Genomic DNA, 27450 nt, shown 5'->3' with positions numbered 1-27450 from the left:
CTCAAATGTCAGCCACCTGGTAGATTTAATAAATCCTTCAGGATCTGTAGGTTTTGATCCTTGTGTGGAAGCAGGGGTTGTTTCAGAGGTGCTGTTTGGGCTGAGGCACTGGGGCTGAAATGCTGCAGCTAATTAAGGTGAATGAATGAAGGGGGTGAGGGAACAAGGAACTGCTTGCTTTGGACCTGGCAGATTCCAAGATTTCTGACAGCCAGGCTCTTAAACAGCCTTTTGGATTATCTGGTGCCTTTCTTGGATGCTGTGCAGGATATTTCCTCACGTCATGGCCCCTGCTTCTACCAATTTGCCTTTAATTAGTTCCAGCAGCAGCAGCGCCTCTGCTGCTGCCTTTAGAGGTGAAACATGGCCAGAGCACAGGACTGGGGTCCCGTTTTGGGAAGCAGCTCCTCCTTGCACCTAGGGTAAGTCAGGTAATGCCACTGTGGGTCACAATCTCACCTGGAAAGTGCTGGTGACACCTGGTGCAGGAGTGGACAGGTAGGCTTAATTCCTTTGTTATGAGGAGGTGCTGTTTTGCATTGCTGTGCATGATTCATTTTTCTTAATATGCACCTGCTTAAAATTTATAGAGAGAGGATTTTTTTCCAAAGCATGAGTGGTGGTTTTGTGGTGGATTGTTGGTTATGCCTCTGAAAGTCTCATTTCTCTGACCTAACAGCCTTGCATTCTGCAACTTCTGCCAGGGCTCCTCTAATCCTTTCCTGGCCTAGATGATTTAAAATGAATGTTTTAAGCAAGCAAAGCAAAGCAAAAACTGCCTCTGAGATGAGTGAGGGGTGAAAATCTTGGAAAGGGAAACGAACACCCAAAACATAAGGAGATTATTGTTTTCTCCTTCAGTACAATTCGTTTCCCTGGGTGATGAGCTCTGTAAGCTCAGAGGAAGGAGGGAAATGCTGCTTTTTAGAAGATGTTGGGGATCTTTCGCTATGATGTTAGAAATAATGAAAAATGTTTCTGCTCTGAACCATCCTCTGGAATCTCACTTGTCCTGAGAATTCAGGTTTTAAGGCAGGGCTGTGCTTAAATACTTGGATAGAGCTGGTGCCTTTCTTTGATGAGAAAGAGCCCTGTGTTGTCCAGAACTCAGCAGCATTTGTGTGGAGACATTCTCACTGTGGCTCTGTGAACGTGGTGCCTGTAGAGGAAGAACCCCAAGCACAGTAAAGCACCAGGAGGGATGGAGGGCTGCAGTCATTGTGGGTATTTTTTTCCAAGCCTTCCTTGTTTTCTGAGCTCTGCAGGAGAGTGGTTTGCACAATGCACACGTTGTGTCTCTCACAGTGGGATGCTCTGTCAAACAGAATCTCTGCGCTGTTGACTCTTTCACGCAGCGGAAAAAAAAAATAGAAAAAAACCCAGTGATTTTTGTCTTGAATGCCCCATGCTGTTCAAATCTGAGCTGGTAACTGCATCTACAAGGTAGAGAAGACTTGGGTTAGTGTTCCATTATCCTGGAGTCAAATGGTTCTTTCTCCTTTGTCATCTCCTGCAGCACTGGGGATGGAGATCAACTCACACTGTAAATCCAGGGGTGATCCTGCAGAGTGGGGCAAGGAGTCTGGAAGCTCCACGCTCCCTGAAGATGGGAGTGATGACCTTGATGCTTTGAGGGAGGGAGTCCCTGCCCTTTGTGTGTCTTTTCTCCAGCACAACTCCCACTGAGAGCAGAAGACCAGGGTGTTTCCTCCCTGAGCTGATTGCTTTCATTGGAAAATGTGGGATAAGGGCATGTGTCGTGTCATCAGGGGGCTCTGCTTTTTTGAACAGGTGGTCCTGGAATTATAAAAGATGTTGAGGAGTTTGAAAGTGTTGGAGCTGCAATTTTCAATTGACAGCTTTCCAGCTCGAACCGGTCACTCCTCAGCCACCACAGCTGACTTGGAAACATTTGGCTCGGGAAGCGGAACAACAGTTGGAAACAAACAGTGATTAGTTTTTTCATGGCTTCCCAGGGAACGCATCACTTTGTTCGTTTCCCCCCTCATTTTGTGGTTCCTGTGGATTTTTAAGGCACTGTAGATGCAGGATGTTCAGTTGAGCCAAGCCTGCGTACTGGCAGATTAAAATGAGCAAAGGCTGAGCACGCTGAGTTCACTCATCATAACCAATATGATGCTTCTCAGAACTTCCTTTGCCCTTGGTATCTTCACTGAGGAATCCTGCCTGCTGCCGTCAGCCCCCCTGCGTTGAAATCCCATTTTACCCATTTCAGTGCTGTAAGAAGTGCTGTATAAACTAAACAGGAGCATCTGTGAAGTGGTTAGAGTTGTTGTTGATTGCCTTTTCCTTATTGCCTTCAGGGGATTTAGGCTTGAATTTGCTGGAAGTAGAATTTATGAGGCAGAACGCTCCATTTCTGATCCTTAAGCTGGGGAAGAGTGCGGTGAATTTGATCGGGCTTTTCTCCTGCCTCCCGTGTCTCTGGCTTTTGATCTGGACCTCGCAGGGCTCTCTCTGTGTCTTTAACATAATTGCTTTTTGCATGTGGAGAAGAAGGCTGCTTTTCACATGGCTGCTTGCTTTCTGGGAGCTGCAGGAGCAGCGTTAGGGTTTGGGCCATCTGTGAGTGGCTCTGCAGGATGCTCGGGCACCTGTGCCTCACCTGGGGACAGGGAGGCACCAGAGGGGAGCTGGGTTGGTCCACAGCAGCACCTTGGGCTTGGGGACAGATGCTGGGCATGGCAAGAGGACACTGCTGCGGTTTGAATCACACTCAGGGGGTCTGGAGCATCCCGTGCTGCTTTTACAACCTCGATCTGGTGATGTCTGTTTGGAACAAAAGGCTTTTCTTCTCCTGCTTGTGTGTGGGGGAAGAAAATTTAGGATCTGTCTGTCTGCACAGCTGTGCTAAACCCCCTGGTTCTGCGGGGCTGGCCATCTCAGCTGCACTTGTATTTCTCACCTAATATGTGAGTTTCTGTATTGCCACTTGGGAATGCCTGTGGTTTATTCCAGCTATCACCGTTTTGCAGAGAGAGCTTTTTCACTATCCCCCACAGATCTGGGAAAGTTTATGGCACAAAAGGAAAGTGGATTTCACTGGAATGCACAAATATGTTCCTGGTCTTCATTAACCAAATGAAGAAATGCCTGTAGAATTAAGACTAAGGAATCAATCCTGGGAGTGGGAGCATTGAGGAAAATGTTGACATTTGGGTCATGGGGTGTGAAGTGACCAAGTCAAAGCCCTTTCTTTTCAAATACAAGGCTCGTGGCAGGACCTTATCTCTAGTGGTTGTGAAGGAGAAGATTTAAACAATCTAAATTTTCTATACTTTGAGCCAGCACAAATGCCTAGAAAACAGAAATGTTCATGGAAGCTTTAAAGCTGTTGGAGAGGCAGCAAAAAATCACAGTACCAACATGCCTGGGCTGGCTAACACAAAAGATATACAGATATTTAGATAAATATATATATCAAATGAAGGAATAGCACCTGGGAGCGAAGGAAAATCCTGAAGAGAAATGTGGTCAGCAGAGTTCAAGGTGCTCCAAAGGACTTGAGAAATAAAAAATCATATTAAGTGATTCCAGCCTGTCAGAAGTACAGGGTTTAACACTCCAGCAGTGCTACAGGGAAGCTCAAGAAATACTGAAAATATTCTATATTTGCTGAAAAGCCAGATGACACAGTCATTGCATGACCTATTCTTCCATCCCCACAGTAAATAGAGATTAAACAGCTGATTCTAAAGGCTGGCATTTAAAAATCAGCAGATGACTTTTGATTTCTGAAGCAGAGGCAGTCTGTACATTGCCGTGAGAGTGACTTTCTTCCAGCCCCAGAAGGTGTTTTGCACCAGGCAGGAGATTGCAGGCCTGCCAGCCAAGATTTCCAGGCAAACAATGGGAAACCAGCAGTAGCTCTTCTAAAATCTGCGTTCAAATGACATTTTGTGTGTGTGGAAGACTTTTGAAGTCAAAGTTGTCCATTTGCTGAAGAGGTGGTTCTGTGTGAGGGCTGCAGGACTTGAAGCAAGAAGGACCAGTTGAGGGAAAATCAGCTGTTGAGCAGATGTCACATCAGTGGTTTAACTCCTTCCTTCCTCTCCAGCCATTAAATGCAACCTGCAGTTGCTGCCAGCAGTGGTTTCCACCAAATGTGCAGAAGCCTTTTTTCCTAATGGAGAACAGCTCCCCAGCTCTTGGGGCTGAGGTTTTCCCTGCTCCTTGACACGTGTCTTCCTCTGAAGTTGGCAGCTTCTCTTCCCCGTGTGAAGGACAAGGCAGAGGAGATGTGGCAGTGTTGTATTTCAAAGGAGTCAGCGTGGTGGAGTCGTGTTCTAACACTACAAAACACAATTACCTCCTTAGCATTGCTGCACCACAGCAAATAACTCTAATTGGTCTCAGCCTGTCATGGGAAGATGTTGAGAGTTTGTTATTTAACTTTTAAATTTATGTTGTTTTCCTGCTATCCCTCTTTCTTCAGGGGAAAAAGGTCAGTAAGGCCCATACCTTATTGCTGCCTTCTTCATTCTAGTGCTGCTTTGGCCATGCTGGAGGTTTGTTACCCAAATTTATCCTGGTTTCTCCCAAAGCTCCCTCTGCTTCCCAGTGCTGACTTTGTGACTTCCCTGGAGAGCTGCTGGCGGCTGGAGCTGGCAGTCAGAACTGGCAGCACACTGCTCTCATTTAAAAGGCCAGATTGCAGCTTAATCAAACATCTTTCCAAACTGCATCAGGGAAATCCAGAGGCTCTGCTTTGGAGAATTGAAATGAGGAACATGCTCTTAAACTGCTGACATTGTGTTGTTACCGAAGCCAAAGCAGATCTTTAATGTGTTAAAAGCTGGAGACACTGGTTTCCCTTTTTGGAACAAAAAGAGGAAATTCCTTCATGTAACAGGATATGTTAAAGAAATGCTAGAGCTGAGGGACTCTGATATTGTCTCTTTCCTTTACTTCCTCAAAAATTATGAATTAGAAATGTGTGTGTGTGTATTTCACATCTGGCCTCTCTCTCTGCCTTAGGCAGAGCTGTCTCTTCTGTTTTTCCTTTTTGGTTCGGTTCAGCAAAACCTTAACTGCTTCCAATTGTTTTTTCCATTCATTAGTTGTTCCACAGAGCCCCTCAATGACTCAGATATTTAATTCCAGTTATGGTATCATTTTATCTCAGTGTGTGTGAAGCCTTTGTTGCCGTGATACAATCAGACTGATGAGATTATGGAGCACATTGGCTGCTGAAAGGATGGATAATGGGAGTTGTAGGTGATCCTTCTGTTGTGGCTTTGGCTTCTCCTTTTTGGTGGTGTTGTGGTTCATTTGTTGAGATAAGAAATAAAGGATATGATACCAGCAGCAATTTGGCTTGACACAAGTGAGGTTCTTAACTATAGCTTCCTAATGCAACCTTTCATTTTGTGGGACTTTTACTGAGTAAAAATGCTTTGGATTGGACTTGGCAGCTCTGTTAAGGCAGGAACTCCTGTGTTCCACAGTTTTATTTTGAAGGAGTGCCTGGTTCCAGCTCTCCCTGTGATATTTCATGGACTCTCAGATGCAGGAGGATTTAATCCCACATCTGTCAGGAGGCAGCTTTGTGGAACAGGGTTTAGACAGGGGGTGGTTTGCATCTGTCAGTTCATCTTCAGCTGCTGAAGTCCTGCTAACCTAATTATGGATTCCAAACATCCCAAAAAGGAGGCATCTGCCCCTCTGCCTCTTGCTGCTATGTATTCACGAGTGAAAGTTGTCCCAGGATCAAACAGTTCCTGGCCAAAACTTCCCACATAATATTTCAAGGGGGAAAAAAAAGCTGGAGTGACTCAGGGATGAGATCGGAGGAGAGCAGGTGTCCTGGGGAGACGAGGCAGTGAACTGCACAGATGAGGATCTCCAACCAGCAGAGCTTGGCTGCTGTAAATGGGGAAAATTATCCTCATCCTTATTTTCCTGGAAGTCTTTAATTATTTTATTTTTTTAAAATTCTTCCTTACAAATGTCAGTCCCCAGGAGGGTGGTGCAGGAAGTGAACATCCAAGTGAATGATCACGGCCCTTCTCCCGAGCTGCAGAGCAAAGGGTTAACTGGCTCTGCCTCACTCAGAGCTCCCTGGATGGAGCTAGGGTTTCTGCTGGGGCTAAACCATTTCCTACCATGCCTTAGCTCTTCTGGCACGGTGCTCATTTGTGCCCGGGGTGTTTTCCATGTGTGCAGTGCAGATGTTAGCGAGGATGCAGTGCTCCCCTGATGAAACAGCGCTGCCCATCAGCTGTCTGCCGGGGAAGGAGCACCACGAGAAGAGGCAGTGATACAGAAAATGTGACTTACCATGCTGAGGGACATCTGCTCCTCCTTCACGAGGACTCAGCTCCCTGTGGTGCTGGAGGCAGGATGTGAGCTCGTGTTGCTGCATCCTGGAGTCAAGGCGAGGACGGGCGGCTCGAGTCGCCTTTTACCACTCGCAGGAAGTGGCAGCGTCCGTATTTTTTAAAAAAACTTTCCTGCGTAAAATAGGAAGCTGAAGTGACTTTATTTGTTGAGCTTCACAGCGAGTGAGTGCTGTGAGAATACAGTAAGACAAAGAGCCTGAGGCCTCTGCATATGTTTCTGCTGTGCTGTTGTCTCCAAGGAAGAGCATGACTCAGTTACCCTGGCTCGAAATATTCCAAAGTAGATTATTTCTCCTGTAGCAGAAGGGCTTGGCACTGCTCTCTGTTGGAGATGCCCTTTTTTCCTAGGCAACAAACTGACAGCAAATTGTTTAGACTTCCCCATGGCTGTTCTCTTGCTTCCCACAATGTCCCCTGAACCAGGACAGGCACTGGGATGTTTTGGGCAGCAGGGACCAGTCCTGCAGTGCTCCCGTTGGCACGGCACTGAACTGGCAATCAGGCAGCAAAGGCAGAGATTTCCCTGTCTGTCTGTCTGTCTCACCTCTGAGATGTGTGGCCAAGTGCCAGACCAGCTGTGCTTTCCAGGTAGCTCCCAGCTTTTTTTCTCCGGGGTAGGTGAGCCTGGCCTTGAAGAGACAAGTAGCACATGTGTGTTCATGCCTCAGTGCTTGGAAGGAGCAGTTTCTTATCAGCCTCCTTGGAGGAGGAAGGGAAGATTAATCCTCTGAAGGTGAAGCTGCATGGCCTGTGAGCCCTTGGGAGGGAAAATGCCATCATTGGTGCTGGGACAACTGCAATACTTGACTAAAATCTGACTTTGGAACTGAAGATGCCTGCACAGATTGTGTTGGGGAAGGGTAGGCATCTACCTTATTTCATGTTTTTTTATGGATTTACACCTTCTGTAGTGAGTGTTCAGCTGATGAGAGCTTTCCATGAGAGAGGAGTGCTTCTGGACTGCTGTCCTTCTCCTCCTTGTCCATCCTCACCACAGCCACAGGGAGCAATGTGGCTGAGAGAGGCAGAAACCTCAGCCAGCACAGGGCTCCTGCCCTGGGACAGGTCTTGGGTGTGAGCTCAGGAGATCCAGGAGCACCAAGAGAACCTTTGGTCCTGCTGGCATCTGCCTTCTTCCATCGGCTCATGTTCAGTGCTGTGGGATACCTGGCTGGGCTCTGTGACTGAGTTTGGGAATTACAGATCCAGTGAAGATGGAGGGTGTGAGAAATAGAGGGGATTATGTCACTGAGGAATGCAAAGCCTGGAAAAAAATAACTCCAGCTGAATGGTAGAATGGTAAAATCATGGAATGCTTTGGATTGGAAGGAACAGACACATTTTTGCAGAACAGGTTGCTCCAGGCTCCATCCAGCCTTGAACACACTGGTGACTGGCACTGCCCAGACCATGTGCCTGGACAGTTTGACCTTTCCCCCATGCAGGAGTTGGTGCCTTCCTTCCTCTTCTCTCTTTTGGTGGATCAGGGACCTTGCAAGGCCACATGAATGAAGATGTGTCCTGTCTCCAAAGTTGTGTGTCCTTGGCATTTCTTTTTTTGCCTGTCTAGAGAAACATTACTCACACATGGAACTCACTGAAGCAACTTGCATATTGCATCTTACGTTGACTCCACACGTGATGCATGAACAGCATGAATGACAGAATAAGAATATTTTTTGCTCATTTAAGTCACTTCTGCCTTCACATGTTCTGCAGTGTTCTGTCGTCATGGGTGTACTTGCTAAAATAACAATATCTGGGCAGGATGGAAACTTACCATCCAAACCATCCTCAACCATTTAGGAGAAAGCCCTGGTAAGTCCAGTAAAGGCTTTGGAGGCAGGCAGTGAGCCAGTGAGGGAATCTCAGTTTGTTTCAGTGCAAGGCCATAAAAAGTGTGTGCTGTCTGGCAGGCAGAACATCTGGCAAACTGGCTAATGAGAGCCAGGCTGGGGGAGCTCCAAGGCAAATGGAAGAGCTGCCCTGTAGGGTTGGTTTATAGCTCTTTGAATTTGTAGGAGGTTACTAGTTTGTTGGATTTTTTTTTTTTAATACTATTTCTTTAAAGAAGTGCAGACATCAAAACCCGTGGAATTCCAGAGCGAGTTCAGTTTGATGTGTAATAGCTGGCTGGGAAGGGTGATTTATCCCAGCCTCCTGTGGATGTTTTCTGTCCCTTATTCTCCTCTCAGCTCTGCCCTGGAGATCCCCCATGGCTGCATGAGCTCCTCCGAATGAGAGCAGTTTGTTTGCTCTCGGCCCATGGAGAGTTTTTCCTTCCCCTAAGCAGGGAATTTGTTTTGCAGAGGGAGAGGTTTGGGCTCTGGAAAGTTTATGCTCCTTCTCTTTCTTCCTTGTTTTTTTGTTTTTTATTGTAATGATGACATATGGAAACTATTTACACAGGAGCATGCTCGGCTGCACTGAATGGAAATGCTGGAGTCCCGGCAGTCTCGTTCCGGATGCCTTGTGTAAGCAGCCAGCTGGTTTTGCTTTTCCTTTTTTTTTTTTTTTTTCCTTTCCCCCCCCCCCCCCTTTTTTTTTTTTTTCCTCCCCCCCCCCCCCCCCCCTTTTCGTTTTTCCCTCCCTCCCTGCCTCTCTGTTTTCAGGGAACGACTGGGATAAGTTACACAAGTGTAAGGAAGGAAGCTTTGCCATCTGTGACCGGCTCAGTTCTCTTCCTTTGGCGTGCCCCTTGCGCTGCAAACTTCACCAAATATCTGTTTTCTTTTTCGTGCTGGAGATTCCTTGCTGTGCCTGCTCAGCACTTTGACTCCTCTCCCGTTAGCTCATCGTGAGCAAGTTGTGCTAAATGCCAAAACACGAGAGCGCAGCACACGAATCCCCGCTTCGCCAGCACGCTTGTGCCTGGCAGCTCCTCGTCCTGCAGCTAAACCTTCCAAAATCTCACCCCGGGAAACACCCAGGGAAGGGATCTCACTGAGGTCTGAGCCACCTTCCTCAGAGGGGAGGGGAGAAGCCGCTCACTTCTGCAGGCAGCAGAGCGGAGTCTTTTGTGCGGAGCTTTCCCCCAGGAAGCTGCGAGAGCGAGGAGCAGCTTTGGGAAGGGAGGCAGGAGCTGCGAGCGCCAGCGGCTGCCATGCAGTGGAGAGAGCTGCCTGCCATCTACCTCGAGGATCCCGGGAGCCCTGTGGAGAGATCCTCCTATCTCATTGAGCTCCATACTGATGGTAAACGCCGTCGGGGATGTTGTGCAGCACGAGCGGAGCCGAGCTTGCATTAGTCTGTGTCATTGTTATCATGGGAGCAGCTGAGGAAATTAGCTCGCTGGAGGGCTGCCAAGCACACAGTCAGAGGGCTGCTCTTCAAATTTATTATTATTTTTATTATTATTTATGACCCAGATGATGCTGTTGCCTCAGGGATGCTAGATCAACCTTCTGGTACCTGATGGGGAAGGAGCTGATCCACAAAATGCAGCTCCCCATCGGAACACTTGAGTGCATTTTCTGTTGTCTGTGCCTGGTTTAGACAGCAGGAAAGCATCTTGATTTCTAGAGCTGTTTTTTGGTTCTGATTTGCATCTCTGAGTGCTGTTTTGTATTTGCAACCTTGGTCTCAGAGCTGGGACAGCTCTCCTGTGGGAAGCACAGAGCAGGGTCCTGTCATGGGTTTTGCTGGGGTGTGTCTTTTCCTGGTGTTGATCCTTTCCAGAGAGGCTAATTTTTGCAAAAGAGCTGCTTCAGGGTTAAAGGTGATTTTGGCATCTTTGGGCAAGGTCCAGTGTGTTGGTGTTTAGGTTAATGCTACAAACCATTGCTGTTTTGGTCACAGTGTGTTTTGGTCCTCGTACATTTTGTATATTCGGTAATGTAAAGTCCAGGTTCTGATTAAGATATGCTCCTCCTCTAACTGTTAAGCACCAAATGTGAAAAGGTTTTGCTCTCAGGCTGCAGTTTGGGGGAGTCTGTCTTTTTGAGACACATCCCCAGTAAAAGCTTTCTAAATAATAGCATTTAAGAACTTTTTAGAGCTTGCAATATAACGCTTCTGATTTTTGCATATGGCTGTCATCTCTTAGTTAAAAAGCAGACAAACCAGAAGGCTGCCATTCCAGCTCCGTGGATAAATAAAAACTCCATCATTCAGGTTTTTTTTTTCAGGAGCTGTGCTAAATCAAGGGGTGTGGGGGAGGAACCGGCCTCATTCAAACATTTGTCCAGATTTTGAGTGGTATTTTAAGGGTGTGGGGGAAGCAAGGAAGAGAAACAGGCTTCGTGCTGCAGAATGCTCAGCAACCTGAGTGTGCAATCTGGAAGGTCGTCACAAACCCCAGAGAAATGTTATCTTCATTTGATTTGGGGGTGGGAGAGGCAGCTGTGGCTGTGCACTGGTGAAGGGGCTCTGATTCCTTCCCACTCCCTGCCTCTGCCAGGAGCACATGGTGCCATTTCTCTTGGCGGGTGCAGAGTTTTTGGCATGGGCTCCCTCTCCACTCCAGAGGGTGTTCTGGAGAGACTGAATCAGTAATTCATCCAGGATTATTTTGTCACAGCAAATCTTCAGCAGGCTGTCATGAGAAGGGAAGAGAACCTCGTGGTGCTTTTTGCCCACTCGCAGATAACAGCTTTGAACACGGGGAGAACAAGCTGCCACGCCACAGCTCCTGTGCTCATAAAAAAAGGGGGAAATCAGCACTGCTGTGCTGGCAAGCTCAATTTTACATGTACCCACTTCGGGAACATGAGGCACTGGAGGAGGGAAGTCTCTTCTGAGAGCAGGAACAGCCATGTGATGTGGGAAATGTTTGAAACTCGGGAGAACTGAGAGTGTGGCTAGCTCCACCACAGGCCCTAAGCAGGTCTCACTGCTGGGGGTTCTCTGCTCAGTATTCTTTGTCAAAGGTAAAATAAAACCCCCAGTCCCAGAAGAAGAAACCAAGGGACATTCCTTTTTTTTACAATAATTGTTTTCTTGCTTAGTTTTCATCTGTCTTAATAGCACTGAGGCTGCAGAATGCAAAAATGGCAATTATTTTGGAGTTTACATACATGCCCTGTATAACTCTCCTGTGGGAAGGGCACTGTGTATGTGTAGCTCTGTGTGGGAGTTGTTTTTTTGCAATTGAATTGTTTTGGGTTTTTTAAACAAAATCTTTATTTACAAAATCTGGTTCACACTTCAGTATGGCATTGTTCTGTAGTTTTTTGCTGGTGAGAAGGACAGGCACACAGAAATTTCAGAATTAATGTGTGGAGTGTGAACAGAAAATTCATCTTGCACTTTGTTTGCATCAGAGGGGTGTCGGTACTTATCAGCACCTCAGAGTGTTGATGTGTTATTCAGTGACTCTGAAGTGCTGGGAGAAATGGGGCTTTCTACTCAAAGTACTGACAGCTTCTCTCCTCACACTGGTGCCCCCTGGCAGGGGCTGTGTCCATCCTTCCATGGCCTCTGCTCCAAGGACATGTGCAAAAGCTTCCTGCTCCGTCAGCAAACGCTCTTCTCTTCCCCGGGCTGGCCATCCTGGGAGGCTGCTGGCTGTTACCTGCCTGCCTGTGGTTTGTGATGTTGATAGCAAGCTTCAGGCATGACAGCACACAGCTCTGAGCCAGGAGAGCTGCTTGCTGCACTGAGTAGGAAGCTGTCTCTTCTGATGATCTTCCAGGAGCGTTCCCCTGTGCAAGTGCTGGGTTTGAGCGTCTCTTTAAAGCTCCTACCTGCCAAGAGTCAATTTGTCAGTGTGCAGCTGCCACTTTCCCAGCTGCTCTGGCTGTCTGTGATCCCAGAGCCTCCTGCTGCACCCCTGATGGCTGATCCCTGTTTCTGTGCTGCAGATGGAGGCAGCTATGACGTGGTCAGTGATGCCTCCAGCCCCGCGGCCAGGGAGTGCTGCGCCCAGCAGAGCTCTGCCCGCCACAACTGGGAGATGAACTACCAAGAGGCAGCCATCTACCTCCAGGTGAGCCCTGCTGCACGGGGGGAGAATGCTCTGCAGGAGCTACGCTGGTTCTTGGCCATGTTAAACAAACAGCTTCTGTTCTGAGGCTGAAAACTGGGTGCCTTGCCAGGGATTCTGCTTCGGGAGTGGGGCATTGCTGGAGGCATCTCCAGATAGGCTTTGGAAGTCATTTGGGGCAACTAACAACAAAAACCCATCCTTTCCCAAGGACTGTGCTGGCTGGGGGTTCAGCACATGCACAGTTCTGCCACCTTGGCGTGGAGGTTTCTGTAGCTGGTCACAGATTGTCATTTCATGTCTGCACTCGCTCCAGGGGGAATGGTCACTGCTCTCCTGGTCGGGAAGTGCAGATCCCAAATCTGCCTGGGCCATGGGGTGGCCCAGTTAGTGTCAGTCAAGTCCTGCAGATCATGTGAGACATGAGAGAAAGCAGAGCTCTTGATTTATACAGGATTAAAGGTTGCTGGGATTAGGATCAGCCCAGGAGTGAAATTCATAGTATTTTAAACAACGAAGAATCAAACCCCACCCATGCTTCAGTTACCAGAAACACCATCCTTACAGCAACAAAGGGTTTGCTTTTTTAAGGTTGCTGTACATCTGGTGTGAGGAATTAGCCACCAAAACTGAGCTTCTCCCAGAGCTGTCCAGTCTGAAATGGTTGTGGTTCCCATTACTGTCCGTTCTTCCTTCTCTTCGTTCCCTTCCAAAGCTCTGAGGTGCTTTGGACCCAGTAGAGGTTTTTTTTTTTTGTTTAAGCCACTGCAAAATGACAGAAGCCATTTGTTCCTCCGTGCTCTGACCCCACAGGACTGAGAAATCTCACTTCTCAGATATTTTAAAACAGTGTAGGCTGGACCTTGACAACACTTGAGCTCCGTGGTGTGCTGGAGCAGCCCTGACTTCAGCAGGGTGGCTCCAGCCTCCATCCCAGGCTTTTGTTTAAACTCCTGATTATTGGAGCAGCTCTGCAAAGGGTCATTGAGCTGCTGCAGCTCTGATGGTGATGAGCACAGCAAGCCTGGCCCTTCGGATGGGGATGATTGCTGCTGCTGCCTTGACCATTGGCCACGGTGACACTGTCCTTGAAATGAGGTAGAATCAGTTAAAGAGTTTAGTGAGCAGTGGCTGCAGGCAAGTGTTGGGTCTGGATAAGAGGGCTTTGCTGTCCAGGCACGTTTGGAATTGCTTGGCTCCCAGGAGGCAGGATTTAGCCTGTTTGTCATTCCACAAGTGTGTCCTGCCAGGGTGGATGGGAACGACCCTGCTGATCTCAGCCTGGGCTCTGTGCAGGGCTGGCTCTGTCCTGCTCCAGCCTGGCTCTCTGACCCAGCAGTGTTTGTACTGAGACCCTCTGTGAGCTGGAGTAAGTGAGAAACATTGGGAACCCTCTCCTGAGCGAGTCTGGAGAGTGCTTCACTTCCTAAAGGAGAGTTCCTTGAGCTCGTTATCCCTTTGCAATCACAGCTATTCTGCTTTGATAGTAATAGCTTGACTGTCCTTGCAGTAATTGCCTGCCTGGGAAGATGTTAATTTAAATAAAATCTCACCACTTCTTGTGCATCTGTGTGGCCCTGCTGGGGAAAAGTGATCTCTTATGACAGTTCCCAAGAGGCAGCAAGTTTCCTGTGAGTGACAAAAGCTCCCTTGCCCAAACTGTTGACTCAAGAAAGAGAAGAAGCTGTTGGGTGGTTCTGATGAAAACCCTCTAAAATCTCCCCAAAAGAAGTTTCATCCTAGGGGTAAAAATAGTCACGATGTAGCTGTTTGAAAATCAGTTGTAGGCAAAATGTTAAGATGGAGTATCTGACCTTTTAATGTTAATTAAGCTTTCTAGTTAAGAGGGAATGACAAATCAGCATAGAGACTTGTTAATTTTTCGTGGAGTCTGTCTTACATTCCTGAAGCAGAAAACACTGTGTGTGCTCCAGTGTTTTCTCCCAGACATTTTGCAAGGCCAAGATAAGGAGGAACAACTGTCAGCTAGGTGCCCTGGAGCTTATCTGGGTGTTTTCCTGTTCTGTCCTGGAGAAGTTTAATCAAATAAGTCTGTAAACATGTGGAAGTAGTTGCAAGTAAATGAAGTGCTGTGTTTGTGTTGGGATGTTGGCTGAAGTTTCTTTGCCTGCCTTTACAAACTCTCCCAGCTCTCTGCCTCATTGTGAAAAGGCTCAGGGGTTTCTGAAGCAGGAGTTTGTGGATATTAAAGAGTTTCATTGCTGAAATGTAGTTATGAGCAGAAGGGGATGTCCCTTGTGTGTGTAGAGTCCATTCCTCAATAAACACATCAACGACAGGCTGTAAATGGGAATAGTCTGTTGGGAATTGTATTTCATCCCTATAAAAATCTGCATTCTTCACTCTTTATAGTACCAAGAGTCACTAATGCTGTTCCCTTCTTTATTCCTGCTGCCCTAGGAAGGAGAAAATAATGACAAGTTCTTCACTCACCCCAAAAATGCCAAAGCACTCGCTGCCTACCTCTTTGCACACAACCACCTTTTCTACCTGATGGAGCTGAGCACGGCCCTGCTGCTGCTGCTGCTGTCCCTGTGCGAGGCTCCCGCCGTCCCCATGCTCCGCCTGGGCATCTTTGTGAGTACCTGGCCCTAAATGGCAAAGGCTGCTTGCTCTGCAGCCTGGGTAAGAGGAAAATGATGGCCAAACAGAGAGGAAGGAGGAGGCACTAAGAGGAAAAAAAAATCCACCTGGTTTGTTCTGTAAATGGTTGACAGCGGATGGGCCAGACAGCAAAACTTCCTTTTTCCATCGGATCCAGGCAGACCACAATGAAAGTGGTACTCATTTTGTGCCATCAGTTTGTGCAGTTCTTCGTTCAGTAACAGAAATGGGTGGGATTTTCCTTTTTCATGAGATAACTCAGCAGTCTGTGGGCTTTGATGGGCTGGTTTCAAAGCTGTTGTCAGGGCTGGTGCCATTACTCCAGCACCACCACTGGTTCTAGAACACAGATCAGGACTTTCCCTGTGATTGTCCAGAATGTCTAATTCAAGGAAAAACCCTTCTCTGTATAAACTCTCTCTGCCCGGAAGCTCTCCTTGCAGTGTTCCACTAAAAAAATTACAGTCTCCATATTTTTTTCAAAGTGCTTCTGCTCAAGTTGTTGATATCTTTGCCTTTTGTTTCAAGTGTATCAATAAGATTTTTCCCATGTTGCTCAAGCCCAGAAGGGACATGGACTTCAGGAAATTCTGGCCTGGTACTACTTAGAGGCAAATTGCACAGGCTTTAATAAAAACACAAAGCAGTAGATACAGAAACTTTGAGAAACACCGCTATGTTGGCTGTAAAAGAGTGGCTTGGGGTTTTCCTGCATGCCACAAGGCCATGCTCAGACTGCTGTCAAACCCAGCAGCTCCTTGGAAAAGGAGGGGCAGGAGTGTGGCCTGTGCTGTGCTGCTGTTCTCACCAGCCCTGTGCCGCGGCAGGTCCACGCTACCCTGGAGCTGTTTGCGTTAATCGTGGTCGTCTTCGAGCTCTCCATGAAGATGAGGTGGCTGGGCTTCCAAACCTTTATCAGGCACAAAAGGACTATGGTCAAGGTGAGTTGTCTGCTTGATTGTCAGGGTTTCTCCTTTAGCACCTCCAAGAACCAAAGAGCCAGATGAAATACTGGCCTGCCCCGCAGCAGGGTGACGTAGCCGCTATGTCCCAGCTGCCAGATGATTCGTGCCAGATCCCTCCACTCTCAGGGACACTCCCATCCTTCAAATGTGTAGATAAACAGGTGGTGAGGCAGAGCTTTGCCTCTGATCCCCCGTTTCTTGCAGACGTGTGTGCTGTTGGTGCAGTTCATCGAGGCCATCGTAGTGCTGGTGCGCCAGACCTCGCACGTGCGCATCACCCGCGCCCTGCGCTGCATCTTCCTCGTGGACTGCCGCTACTGTGGGGCTGTCAGAAGGTGATGCTGGGCTGCCTGGGGCTCTGCCCTCACTCCTGGGGCTCTGCCCTCACTCCTGGGGCTGGGCTGGAGGGAAAGCACTCGCATCCTGTCGAGTTGGGCGTGGGTCTTGGGTCTTCAAAGAGACTGGAGCTGTTGTGGTTGTTGTAAAGTTGTTTATTGTGTGAATACATCAGCCTCGAAGAGTCCAGAGGGTTGAAGTCTGTGCTAAAAGCTTCCTGCCATAGAGTGCTGGTGTTCTGAGCAGCAGCTAGCAGCTACTATCCCTTCTTTTCTTCTTCTCCTTTGCACCCCAGTACAGGGAGATTTTATTCATAAATCATCCAATCAGCTAAAAACACGGTTCTAAAACATTCTTCCTGCACCTACCCGAGCTTGATTCTAGTGTGTGAAAGTAGTGTCAGTTCTTACCCGAAATCTACACATGGAGTTCTGTCTGTTCATGCAAATAGTTCTGTCTGTTCTGTCCAGAAATGCAAGCAATGTTCTGCTATGTTTTCATTATGTCTGGAGCTAGGTTAATTTTGTGAAAGGTAACACTACTGAACTTTAAACTAGGCTTTAGGGCTTTTACTAGCTAACACAGTCTCTTAAGGCACTTAAGACATATTTCTACTTACTTAAAACTAAAACTTACACTTTTACTCCATTTCTGTGTGGCTTAATATATTTCATTTTCTCTAAAGGTTCCAGTTTAATCCCTGCATTCCTTTCTCTCTCTGAGGGACTCAGAGAGGCTCATATTTCACTCATTCCAACAAAATCTTGCAAGCATCCCAGGAAAGTCAGTGTCTTTCACTGACATTTGTGTTGGAGATGGTTCCACTGTGAGCTAAATGTGGATGTGCTCATGGTGCACAGGGCTTGGGTGTGTAAAGCACCTCAGAGAGACCAGCACAGGGTGTGGCTGCCCTGGCTCTGCTCCTGGGCTGGCCTGGAAACTGCCCAGTGAATCAGGGCTGGTCTTCAGTCTGCAGGAGGAGAGCTGAGAGTGTGACATGAGTGTTGTTTGCAGTACCTGAGAGCTGACTGCACAGGACAGATGGGTAGCTTGGAAGTGATCCTGATTTAGCAAGCTTTCTACTTTTAATCCTTGGAGGGAGTGGGAAGAAAGCCCTCAAGTGTGGGGTGGTGGTGGTGGGTTTTTTTATTTCCCCTGACAACGTGGAGGAGTAAATGTGCAAATTTTAGTTTATTAATGTTTTCTTATTTTTCAGAAATCTGCGACAGATCTTCCAGTCCCTCCCACCATTTATTGACATCCTTCTCCTCCTGCTTTTCTTCATGGTGATTTTTGCTATTCTGGGTGAGTTGTATTTATGGGTGGAGAAGTGATGCTCTTAACCAGTGATTGTCCAAAAGCAACATGAGCAGCCTGGATCAATATAAAGCTGATCAGGCCCAAAGTGTTGCCAGGATCTTCCACTTATCCCATTTCATCTGCAGTCATCTGGAAGGCAGAGTTAAAACATCCAAAAAATCTGAAGGTTGGGTATTTAATTTTGAGACAAAAGTCCTTTTAACCTCTTCCAGAGCACAGTCAGTGGTGTGTGTTTTCAAGCTCTGCTTCCACCAGCTCTTCTTCCATGCTGACACTTTAATCTGCATCCCCACAAATGCATGTGTCTGGAGTGCACCTGCTACAGCCCAAACCATCCCCAGAAAGTTTATTTTGCAAAAGGAGCAGTGAAATGCCAATGACATCTACTGGCAAATCTCTGTGGAGAAAGTTTGCCAGATGCTCCCATCCTCAGGGTGTCAGAGAGGATTTGCTGTTAGTGGCACCTTCCCTTTGGGAACTGCTCCACTGCTCGACATTGACCTGACTTGGTTTTTTTTTGTTCTTTCTCCTTTCTCTCGTCCTCTATTTTCTCTGTTGCCTCTTCAGGTTTTTACTTGTTTTCTCCTAACCACTCCGATCCAGTGAGTATCTTGATTTTTTTTGCATTAAGAATTCAACATTACAGTGCATTTATGGTTTATTCTGTGTGGGACCAAACTGCTCCTGGCAGTGTCACCCTGCTTTACCCTCTGTGGGGAGGAAGACTGTGGAAGGAACTTCCTCCAAGAGAGGATGTCCCAAAGGGAGCATTCTCAGAGTTGTTCCTTGTTCTTGGTGCCTTCATTCAGCCAAAAGAGCCACTGTCCCCAGGGGAGGGGGTGTCTGGGGCAAAGCTCAGCCACTTCCACTGCTGTGGTCAGAGTCCAGCAGCCACTGGTTCCTTCTGCTGCCCAGGCTGTGTGGCTGCCTGGGAGAAAGTGTTAATAAAAATGTGCTTTTGGCTTAACCCTTCACACACCATTTCCCAGGGAACTTTAAAAGTGCTGAAGTACTTTTCCCTAGGGAAGGCATCAGGGAATTGTGGGAGTGCCTCTGTCCAAAGAGGTGGGGGACTGGTTGTTTCTTAGAACAGAATGTCCCTGTGAGTTCCTGCTTGCATTTTGTCATGGGAATTTTTTCTTTCAGTACTTCAGTACCTTAGAGAACAGCCTGGTGAATCTCTTTGTGCTTTTGACCACTTCAAAGTAAGTTCATGCTCTTCTATCTCAGTCTTTCCCTTTGTCCCAAAGGAGTCTGGCAGAGCCAAGAGTTTATCTGCAGAAATGCTCTGTCTCCAAATGTGTGACCCCTTTCCTCTGCCTGAGAGAGAGAGATGTCCAGGGTCAGCCTGCATGGGAAGAGCTGGTATTTCATTTTACTTGAGGACACTGTGGCATCAGCTGCAGAGTTATCTCTAAGGACTCAGATGTCTTCATCACTGAGAGGGCAGTTAAGGGGGAAACAGCTTTGTTAGGCCTTGGTCCAAGGAGGGAAAACGTGTGTTTGTGCTCCTTTGTCAGCCAACAGCTCACAGCTGAGAAGTAACTTCCTATTCCTGTGCTGCAGTTCACCTGTCTGCTGGGAAATTGGGATAACAGCAGTGAGTAAATATTGATCTGCTGTCAGGGAGAGCCCTGGGGATTAGGAAATTAGCAAAGGATGGAAGAAATCTGAGGTTGTAACACCTGCACTGAGGCTGTACTGCTGTTGTTAAGTGTCAAAGCATAGCCCTTAACCACCCCACAAATCCCATTTGGTGTTCGGGTATGGTTGTGTTCGAGGGTGCCAGGACGAGAGAAGAGAGGAGAATCTTGACTCCATGTTTCAGAAGGCTGATTTATTATATTATGATATTATATTATATTAAAATGTTATACTAAAAACTATACTAAAAGAATAGAGAGAAAGGATCCATCAGAAGGCTAGCAAGGACAGGAGAGGAATGAATGATAACAAAAGCTCGTGACTCCCAGGGAGTCTGAGCCACCTGACTGTGATTGGCCATTAATTAGAAACAATCACAGATGCACCTGTTGCATTCCACAGCAGCAGATAGTTATTGTTTACATTTCTTTCCTGAGGCTCCTCAGCTCCTCAGGAGAAAAATCCTGGCAAAAGGATTTTTCAGAAAATATCATGGCTGCATTTGGGCTGTGTGAGGAATGTGCTTGTCACATTTCTTTTTTTTCCACGAGTTTTGTACAAGTGTGCAGATCTTTAGATGAGAGTTCATACACACCCCCCTCCTCCCTGTGGCTGCTGCCTGTGCAGTGGGCTGTGTACCATGAGGTTTTGGTGTTCACCCCTGTGTCCTTTGGGCTGCAGTTTCCCTGATGTGATGATGCCATCCTACGCCCGCAACCCCTGGTCCTGTGTCTTCTTCATCGTGTACCTCTCCATCGAGCTCTACTTCATCATGAACTTGGTGAGTCCCCAGGGGAGCCCTTCCCTTCCCTTCCCTTCCCTTCCCTTCCCTTCCCTTCCCTTCCCTTCCCTCTGCCTGCTCTTGGAGCTCATTGCTCAGCAGAGTCTTCCCCATTCCCAGAACTGCTCTGCAATCATCTCAGACCCTTTGGCAGAACACTTCTAGAAATGGCAGCTTGGCTACAGATAGAACTTTTTTAATGTCTAACCACGAGGAATTGAACTAAATCACGGAAAACCAAATTATATGAGCATCTTTCAACTACTCTCCCATTAATATCGTGCTTGGAGTGACGTACTCAGTTGCATGAAATTTATTATCCTTCTCTGTCTTAATTATTTATCATAAAATGGCATTTTATTATCTGGACTTGCCCGAAATACTTTGTAAATCAGTTTGAAGGGGATGGAATTACTCAGGATGGCAGGACTGCAGTGCTGATCACTGCAGAGTGAGAGCACAGCTGCCCAGGGGAGGATGTCAGTGCTGGAAAAGGTCTTGCCAAAGGAGCTGAGGAATTCTGCAGCCCAAGGTGAGGGATTTGATGCTTGTGGTTGGATTTCACTGCCTTCCCAGATGGAGGGTCAGCTTGCTATGTGTTAGCCAAAGCTCCCAGGAAGGGTGGATCCAGGGATCCCAAACCCTGCTTTCCAGGAACAGATCAGGGCATTTTACTATATCTTTTGATATTATTTCTGCTGGCATTTGTGTAGCCCTTAAAACCCTCTAGCAAGTGTTGAGAGGCCAGAAACATCTGGACCTCCTCCAAAAAGTGGATCAGAGCCTGGGGATCCCTTTGTGGGATCCCTTGTGCCAGTGGGACCTCACTGACTCCCTCCTGCCTCCATCAGCATTCCTGCTGCAGGCAGTGCCTCTCCTTGCTTCCCTGAAACCCTCCAGAGTATAAAGGTGAGAACAACACTTTTTTTTTTTTTTCCCCCTGTCTTCTCAGCTTCTGGCTGTCGTGTTTGACACTTTCAATGACATTGAGAAGAGGAAGTTCAAGTCCCTGCTGCTGCACAAGCGCACGGCCATCCAGCACGCGTACCGGCTGCTGGTCACCAAACAGGTACAGCTGGGCTGGCTGCTGAAACAGCACCTCCAAAAATAGGGCTTCTCTCTCTCTTGATTGTGATCAGGCTCACCATGGGCTGGTGGCTTTTTCATTCATGTTCACCTCTGTTTGTGGAGAAAAAGCAGAGTGCTCTGAATTTCAGCCCTGCGTGAGGTTGTGGCTTGGTAAAACGAGGGAGATCTGTGCTGGACTGCATGTGATCATTGATTTCTCTCTGAATCAGTCTGGGTCACTTAAGGACTTGTTTGGCTTACCAGGCATCACTACTGGGAGGAGGGGTGGGTCATACAATTGAAGATACAATCCATTTTCTAGATCCTGCACAAGTGAGCAGTGCAGAAAGAGGAGGAATTCACCTACAAACAGCTTTTTACAGGGACAAACACTGTGAGGAGGAAGCTTGATTTCTTGCTTAACTTGTTGGAGCAGCAAGAGAAATAAGACCCAAAAATAACTAACCCACTTGTAATAGATTAGTTCATGTTTAGTGCACATAGCTGATGATCTTTAAAAAGTGCCATGATGGGATCTGTTAGGCTGCCTGCTAATTTCCCAAGAAGAGGGGTTGAACTCTGCTTGCGGTGTCTGGTTGGACAATTTTCAGGTGATGGGGCATGAGGGAACAGTTTTGCATTTGCTGGAGGGACCCATTGCCAGAAAGGCTTTCTGATCTCTGTGCCCTGGGATGAGCTTGGTGTGTGAAAGTATTAGCTCAGGGTGCTTAGGGGGCTCAGTTACAACGTATGAAATCCTGCTCAGAACAAATCCAGAGTGAGAACTAAAAGCCTCTGTGCATTCCTGCCTGATGCTGCTGCTTCTGACAGCATTCCTTTGTTTCCAGAGGCCGTCTGGAATTTCCTTCAAGCACTTTGAAGGGCTGCTGCGGTTCTACAAGCCCCGGATGTGTGCCAGGGAGAGATATCTCACCTTCAAAGCACTGAATCAGAGCAATACCCCTTTAGTCAGGTAGGATGCTCCTGCTGCTGCACCCAGGGCAGGGAGCTTGCTGTGCTTTGGGGAGGATGGCTGGCTCTATGGAATGAGTGTTCTGGGATGGGAAGGGTTTTTGTGGGAAGCAGGGAGCTGGGAGGGGTGGGTACCCTGAGAGCCGAGGTGCTGGAGTCGCTGCGTGCCCTCTTGTGGATACAGCACTGCTGGCACTCACAGGCAGGAGCTGCTTCCCTCTGCCCTGGCAGAGCAGAGGCAGGAGCTGGGGACTTCTGGAGCCTGCCAGGAGCATTTCCTCACGCAGCGCAGCCTCGCAGCTTTACAAGTTTTTGCTTTTTTCCAGCAGCTGGCTGTCCCCCCCAGGGTTTTGTTAATTAAAATTTGGTTCTGCTGGTGCTTTCAGGGCTGCCATCCTCTGTGTTATGAGGCAGAGAATTGCCATTCTGGTTGGGGGTGGGTGCAGCTAACTCCAGCCAGCAAGGCACTAGAGGGAATTAGAGCAGGAGACCTTCTCTTCCTTTTCCTTTGTTCTGGCCACAGACAGGTTCCAAGTGAGTCTCCTGTGAAACTGGTGCTGATGTTTCTCCTTGAAGTCAAGTGCCACAGAGAAGTATTGAAAATGGCACAGGGAGAAGGACTGAGTTGTGAAATTTAGGCACCGATGTCACCAGTAAGAGTCTGAGAAGTTCAGCATCCTCACTTCCAGACACATAAAAGCTGTTACAGGCCTGACCCTGGGCACCCAGACAGGCACTCATGTTCTATGAGTTTCTTTGCTTTCATGTCCTTTTTCAAACTTCATTTTTACCTTGAAAAGAAAATGTGCAAAGATGTTAGAAAAGGACTGTACGAGTAATTAAGCCAGTCCAAGACTTCTTCATGAAGAGCAGTGCAATCTCCATCCCTTGGAGCTGGCATCTAAGCCTCAGGTCTTTCCTCTCAGTGGTACAGCTCTGGAGTTCAGCAGAGTCAGAGCTTCCCTTAAGGGCTGAAGCATTACAGAAAGGAGATTCTGGCTATTGTCAATCAGGAACCTTTGGCCAGGCTGGGAAGAGGTCACTGCTGAGTCCTGTCAGCTGTGGCTGCAGTTCTGATAAGGAGTTAATCACTTCCAGGGACTCTCCACTGCTGGTGTCTGACAGGGACAATTAAGGATCTGCTCACCCTCAAGGCTCTGATCAGATGTTTCTTTCTGTTTTGCAGTCTAAAGGATTTTTACAATTTCTATGAAGTTGTTGGCTTAAAATGGAAGGTAAGAGTTTGTTGGGTGCAGAGGAAGGAAGCCGTGTGTGGGAGGGAGAGAAAAGGAGTGGTTAGAGAGGAGCTGGGTGAGAAACAACGGCAATCTAAGGGAAGGAGGTGATGGGGGTAGGGTGGAACTCCATCCCTGCCCTTTTTTTTGCATGGATGTGGCTCTGGCTGCTGCTGCCCGTGGCTGTTCTGCTTCCAGGCCAAACGGAACCGCGAGCACTGGTTTGATGACCTGCCTCGGACTGCGTTCCTTATTTTCAAAGGTAACACACTCTTTTCATGGCAGCATGGGTTCAGCTGGCAGCAAGAAGGACTGCGTTCCTTATTTTCAAAGGTAACACACTCTTTTCATTGGTTCAGCTGGCAGCAAGAGCATTCCTTACAAAGACAGGACACTCTGAAGGGACTTTCTCTTGTGTCCCTGGCAAACAGCTGAGGGAAGGCCTTCTAACCAGCTCCATGGGTACCCAGAGCCTCTGAGGCCAGAGACTTGGATTGAGAGTCTCCAGGATCCTCCAGGGAGGATTTCTGTCCTGTAAATATTCCTGCAGTGACTGTGGAGTGGGATTTGGGTTGTCACAAAAGCTCTTAGGCTGCCTGGTCCCATTCAGGTCAAAGACAGCAGTTTGGGAAGGGAAAAGAGAGGCCTGAAACCCCCATCAGATCATGACTTGCCAATTTACCTCCTGTGTCCCAAGTTCCCTGGCTGGATGTCGCCGTTCAGAATTAAGAACCTGCAGCTCTTCTGAGGTGGTGTGTGTTCCTGGGGAAGAGCTGACACCCTCTGATCCAAACACAGCTACCACAGGAGCCTCAGAGCTCTGCTGATGTTCCCAACCCTCCTTGTTGTTCCAAACACAGAGCATTTACCTCTATCCACCCCAGAATTAGCACACAGAGACCAAACAGGGCAGCTTGGGGTCTAAGGATAAGGACTTTATTGCTGCTAAAATTCTAAAGGATATTTAAACTTGTTCCCAAAAAGTGGAAGTTAATCATCTGCTGATCTATTTAGCTTCTGTGCTGAGGATTGGTATGGAAAATGTCTCTAGGGAGAAGACAGAGGGATCTGTGGTGTGGAGGATGGTGTAAACATTTGTTTTATCATCCCTTCCTTCACACAGGCATCAACATCCTGGTGAAGTCCCGTGTGTTCCAGTACGCCATGTGTGAGTAGGAATAATCTGCTTGGCTCCCTTGCTCCTGTGGCTCTGGTGTGCTGGAGCTCCCTCAGTGGTTCCTCTCAGGGTTTGTGTTCCCAGCTCCTCTCCACCCACATTGCCTCCTCTGGACACACTCAAACTTCTCTCAACGTCCTTCCCAAACTTGGTGTGGTCTGAGCCGTGGTTCATGGACAAATTTTGGAGTTTTGGTGGGGAGGGGGGGAACTGCTTCATTGTACCACCAGCCTGGGCTCGCAGCTCTCATTCTGGAGAGGCTCCCTGGCTCTCTGCACAGCACCTCTGTGGGGCTTGTTGCATTTAGGTGGGTTGGTGATCAGCTCTCCCAAACCTTGAGGGGTTTATCTTGCAGCTGGAGGATGCTGGATGAGGAAGTGGCTTCCCAGTGAGCCACATTCTGTTTGCTCCCGAGGAGCTGTGAGCATCCTCACTGCTGGAGGGATTGCTTGGCAACTGAGCTGCCTGAGACAGGGAATCTGTGCTTCTGTTCTCTAGAGGAGAAAGAGTGCTTCCTCCTGGTGCTGCCTGCTGGCTTCTAAGTGATTATTTCTACTCAGCAGTTATGGTGTTGGGTTTTTTGTTCTTTTTTCTTATAGTTTTGTCTCTTTTTGAACATAAAGGCATAAAGGCACTGCATCTCTTAAAGGTCTGGAGAAAGACATGGGGGAAGACTCACAATTTATGAGTTCAGTTTGTTCATTGACTTGGAACCAATGACCCTGCCACTTGTCTGTGTTGTATTCTTTGTGTTGGCCTGAGAAATGGATATCCAGGAGTGGTTTTGCTACGGGCTTTTCCTTTCTTTTCCAGACACTGTGGTGGCTGTGAATGGAATTTGGATTCTTGTTGAAACCTTCATGCTGCAAGGTAGGAAACATCACAGCTTGTTGCTTGACTGTGGTGCTGGGGGATTGGAAGAAGGGGAGGACTTGAGAAAGCTGTTCTTGTGTCTTGCAGGAGGGAATTTCTTCTCCAGGAATGTCCCGTGGAGCTACATAGTCTTCCTCACAAGTAAGCTGATGCCTCCCAACAGAGCTGTGTCATTTCCTGAGGAGCTGGGAAGGGAATTGAAGTTATAATTTCACCTTGGGTGTAGAGCCTCCATCCAGAACAATGGTGTGCCTGGCAGGGATTGTTTTGTAGACTTCTCCAGAGAGAAATCCCCATGAACACAGGGAAATGTGTTGGAGGGGAAAAGTCTCTTTGGCACCTCACTGAGAATGAGGAGGATGGGTGGGGTCTGTTAAACCCCTGCTTAACTGAAATCCTTTAAAGCCACCACGAGGGGATGAGCCTTCCCACGAGCCTTTCATGTGGGGCTGCTCATCCCTGATCCTCTTGTGTTGCAGTCTATGGCGTGGAGCTGCTCCTGAAGACCACTGGGCTGGGGCCTGTGGAGTACCTGTCCTCAGGCTGGAACCTGTAAGTGCATTTCATCTTTTTGGGGTGGAAACACCAACTCCTGAGCCAGGCCTGTAGAGAGGAGCCCATCAGGCAGCTGTTACAATTCTTCTGCCCCCGGCCTCGTGCATCTTGTTAGGCTGGAGCAGCACCCACCCCTCATCTCTGCTGAAGCACTGCTGATAAATCACTGCTCTTACATTCATTTTATTTCATTTTTCTTTCCAGCTTTGACTTCTCAGTCACCCTGTTTGCATTTTTGGGGCTCATGGCACTGGCATTCAACATGGAGCCCTTTTACTTCATCGTGGTCCTGCGACCCCTGCAGCTGCTGAGGTGAGCTGGGAAGGGCTGGGAAGGGGGGATTCCAGAGAGCAGGTGGGACAAAACAGGCTTGTTTTCCATCAGTCCCACTGGGGACTGAGCTCCTCAGCAGGAGAGGGCAAGGATTGCTCAGTGGGAATGTGACCGTGGCAAACAGGAATTGCGTGGGGTAATGGGATTAGCCTGAGTTATCAAAATGAGCGATAACAAAAACTTGGGATGGATATGAAAACCCTGGGCTTTGGAGCTTAAGCTGATCTCTAATAGAGATCAAGGGATTTACTGGGGGCAGATTATCCTGTGTCTGCCTTCGTGGGGTTCTTACACCTCCTCTAAATTGTCTGATGCTGTTCAGAGAAAAGCTTTTCTGTCAGGGTGAGATGGTCTGAGCCAGTTTAATAATTTCATTGAATTACCAGAAATTAGAGTTTTCAAGGGATGCTGCTTTCTAGGGTGAAGTACTGCCCTGCTCCACCTGCATCTCACACTTTGAGCAAGACCATGGCCTGTCACCTCTGTGCAGTTCAGGGAGCTGGGGCTGATTAACCCTCTCGTGCCGAGGTGCACTCACCTTCACAAACACCTCCAGAGCCACAGGGGAAGGGATTTGAGGTGAAATGTTTCATCAAAAACAAGCTGATGTAGTTTAGCTCTTCAGTGAGAATTTTAAGAACACTTCATGACACTCAAGAGGGGAAAAAAAAAATGTTTTCTCTGTTCCTCCCCTGCCAAAGCCTGTTTGGCAGCTGTGTTTCTCTGTAAAGGATAATGGGGTTGCCAAATCTTAAATTAGCAGGCACAGTGTAGTTTTGTTTCATCAATTTTTATTGGGTCATGGGGGAAACACAGAAAAGCTTGTTTCTGGGGGAAGCAGGAATGAATCCTGACCCTGTACACAGGCCTAGTGTAAGTTCTTACAATTTTTAGGAGTTTTAAATAGCTGTTTATGCATCATGCCATGTAAAAAGACAGCCTTTTTTCCCTGAGACCCTCAGTCCTGTTGAATGTGTCATAAACATTTAGATGGGACAGCAGGAAGGTGAGCAGAGACCACTTGAACAAGAGCAGAGAGGTGTCAGGAAACCTCACAGTCGTTGACCTGCGAGGTAGAGAGAGCTGGGATCCTCCTTTTTGCCCTTTCCCCCGGCACCAGGAGAGCTGCAGGGTGTGGGTAACTCCTGGCCTCTCCTTCCAGGCTGTTCAAACTGAAGAAGCGCTACAGGAACGTGCTGGACACCATGTTTGAGCTGTTCCCTCGCATGGCCAGGTACCAGCTCTGCTCCTGGAGAGGGCAGGGAGGGTCTGGGGCAGGGC

The 27450-nt window shown here is 47.9% G+C and overlaps 1 protein-coding gene across 3 annotated transcripts in view; it reads left to right on the top strand.

The window, feature by feature from the left end:
• The window catches only part of TPCN1 (two pore segment channel 1), a 39823-nt gene that overhangs the window by 5756 nt on the left and 6617 nt on the right, over nt 1-27450 (top strand). For 2 of the 3 annotated variants that reach the window (XM_041420240.1, XM_041420241.1), the window contains exons 3-20: nt 12164-12288; nt 14707-14883; nt 15738-15851; nt 16080-16210; nt 17428-17516; nt 18099-18133; nt 18678-18736; nt 19857-19956; nt 20909-21025; nt 21873-21997; nt 23183-23231; nt 23430-23493; nt 24355-24399; nt 25222-25278; nt 25369-25422; nt 25761-25833; nt 26041-26148; nt 27332-27403. In XM_041420240.1, the coding sequence (XP_041276174.1) occupies nt 12164-12288; nt 14707-14883; nt 15738-15851; nt 16080-16210; nt 17428-17516; nt 18099-18133; nt 18678-18736; nt 19857-19956; nt 20909-21025; nt 21873-21997; nt 23183-23231; nt 23430-23493; nt 24355-24399; nt 25222-25278; nt 25369-25422; nt 25761-25833; nt 26041-26148; nt 27332-27403 (1594 nt within the window). Of the gene's footprint in view, nt 1-8771; nt 8837-8974; nt 9557-12163; nt 12289-14706; nt 14884-15737; nt 15852-16079; nt 16211-17427; nt 17517-18098; nt 18134-18677; nt 18737-19856; nt 19957-20908; nt 21026-21872; nt 21998-23182; nt 23232-23429; nt 23494-24354; nt 24400-25221; nt 25279-25368; nt 25423-25760; nt 25834-26040; nt 26149-27331; nt 27404-27450 lie in introns of all 3 variants that reach the window. The other variant, XM_041420242.1, reaches the window with a different exon arrangement.

The sequence above is a fragment of the Onychostruthus taczanowskii genome, unplaced genomic scaffold (assembly GCF_017590055.1).
Source record: "Onychostruthus taczanowskii isolate IOZ18803 unplaced genomic scaffold, ASM1759005v1 scaffold64, whole genome shotgun sequence".
Taxonomy (NCBI): domain Eukaryota; kingdom Metazoa; phylum Chordata; class Aves; order Passeriformes; family Passeridae; genus Onychostruthus; species Onychostruthus taczanowskii.
This window is presented reverse-complemented; position numbering and strand designations above follow the sequence as displayed.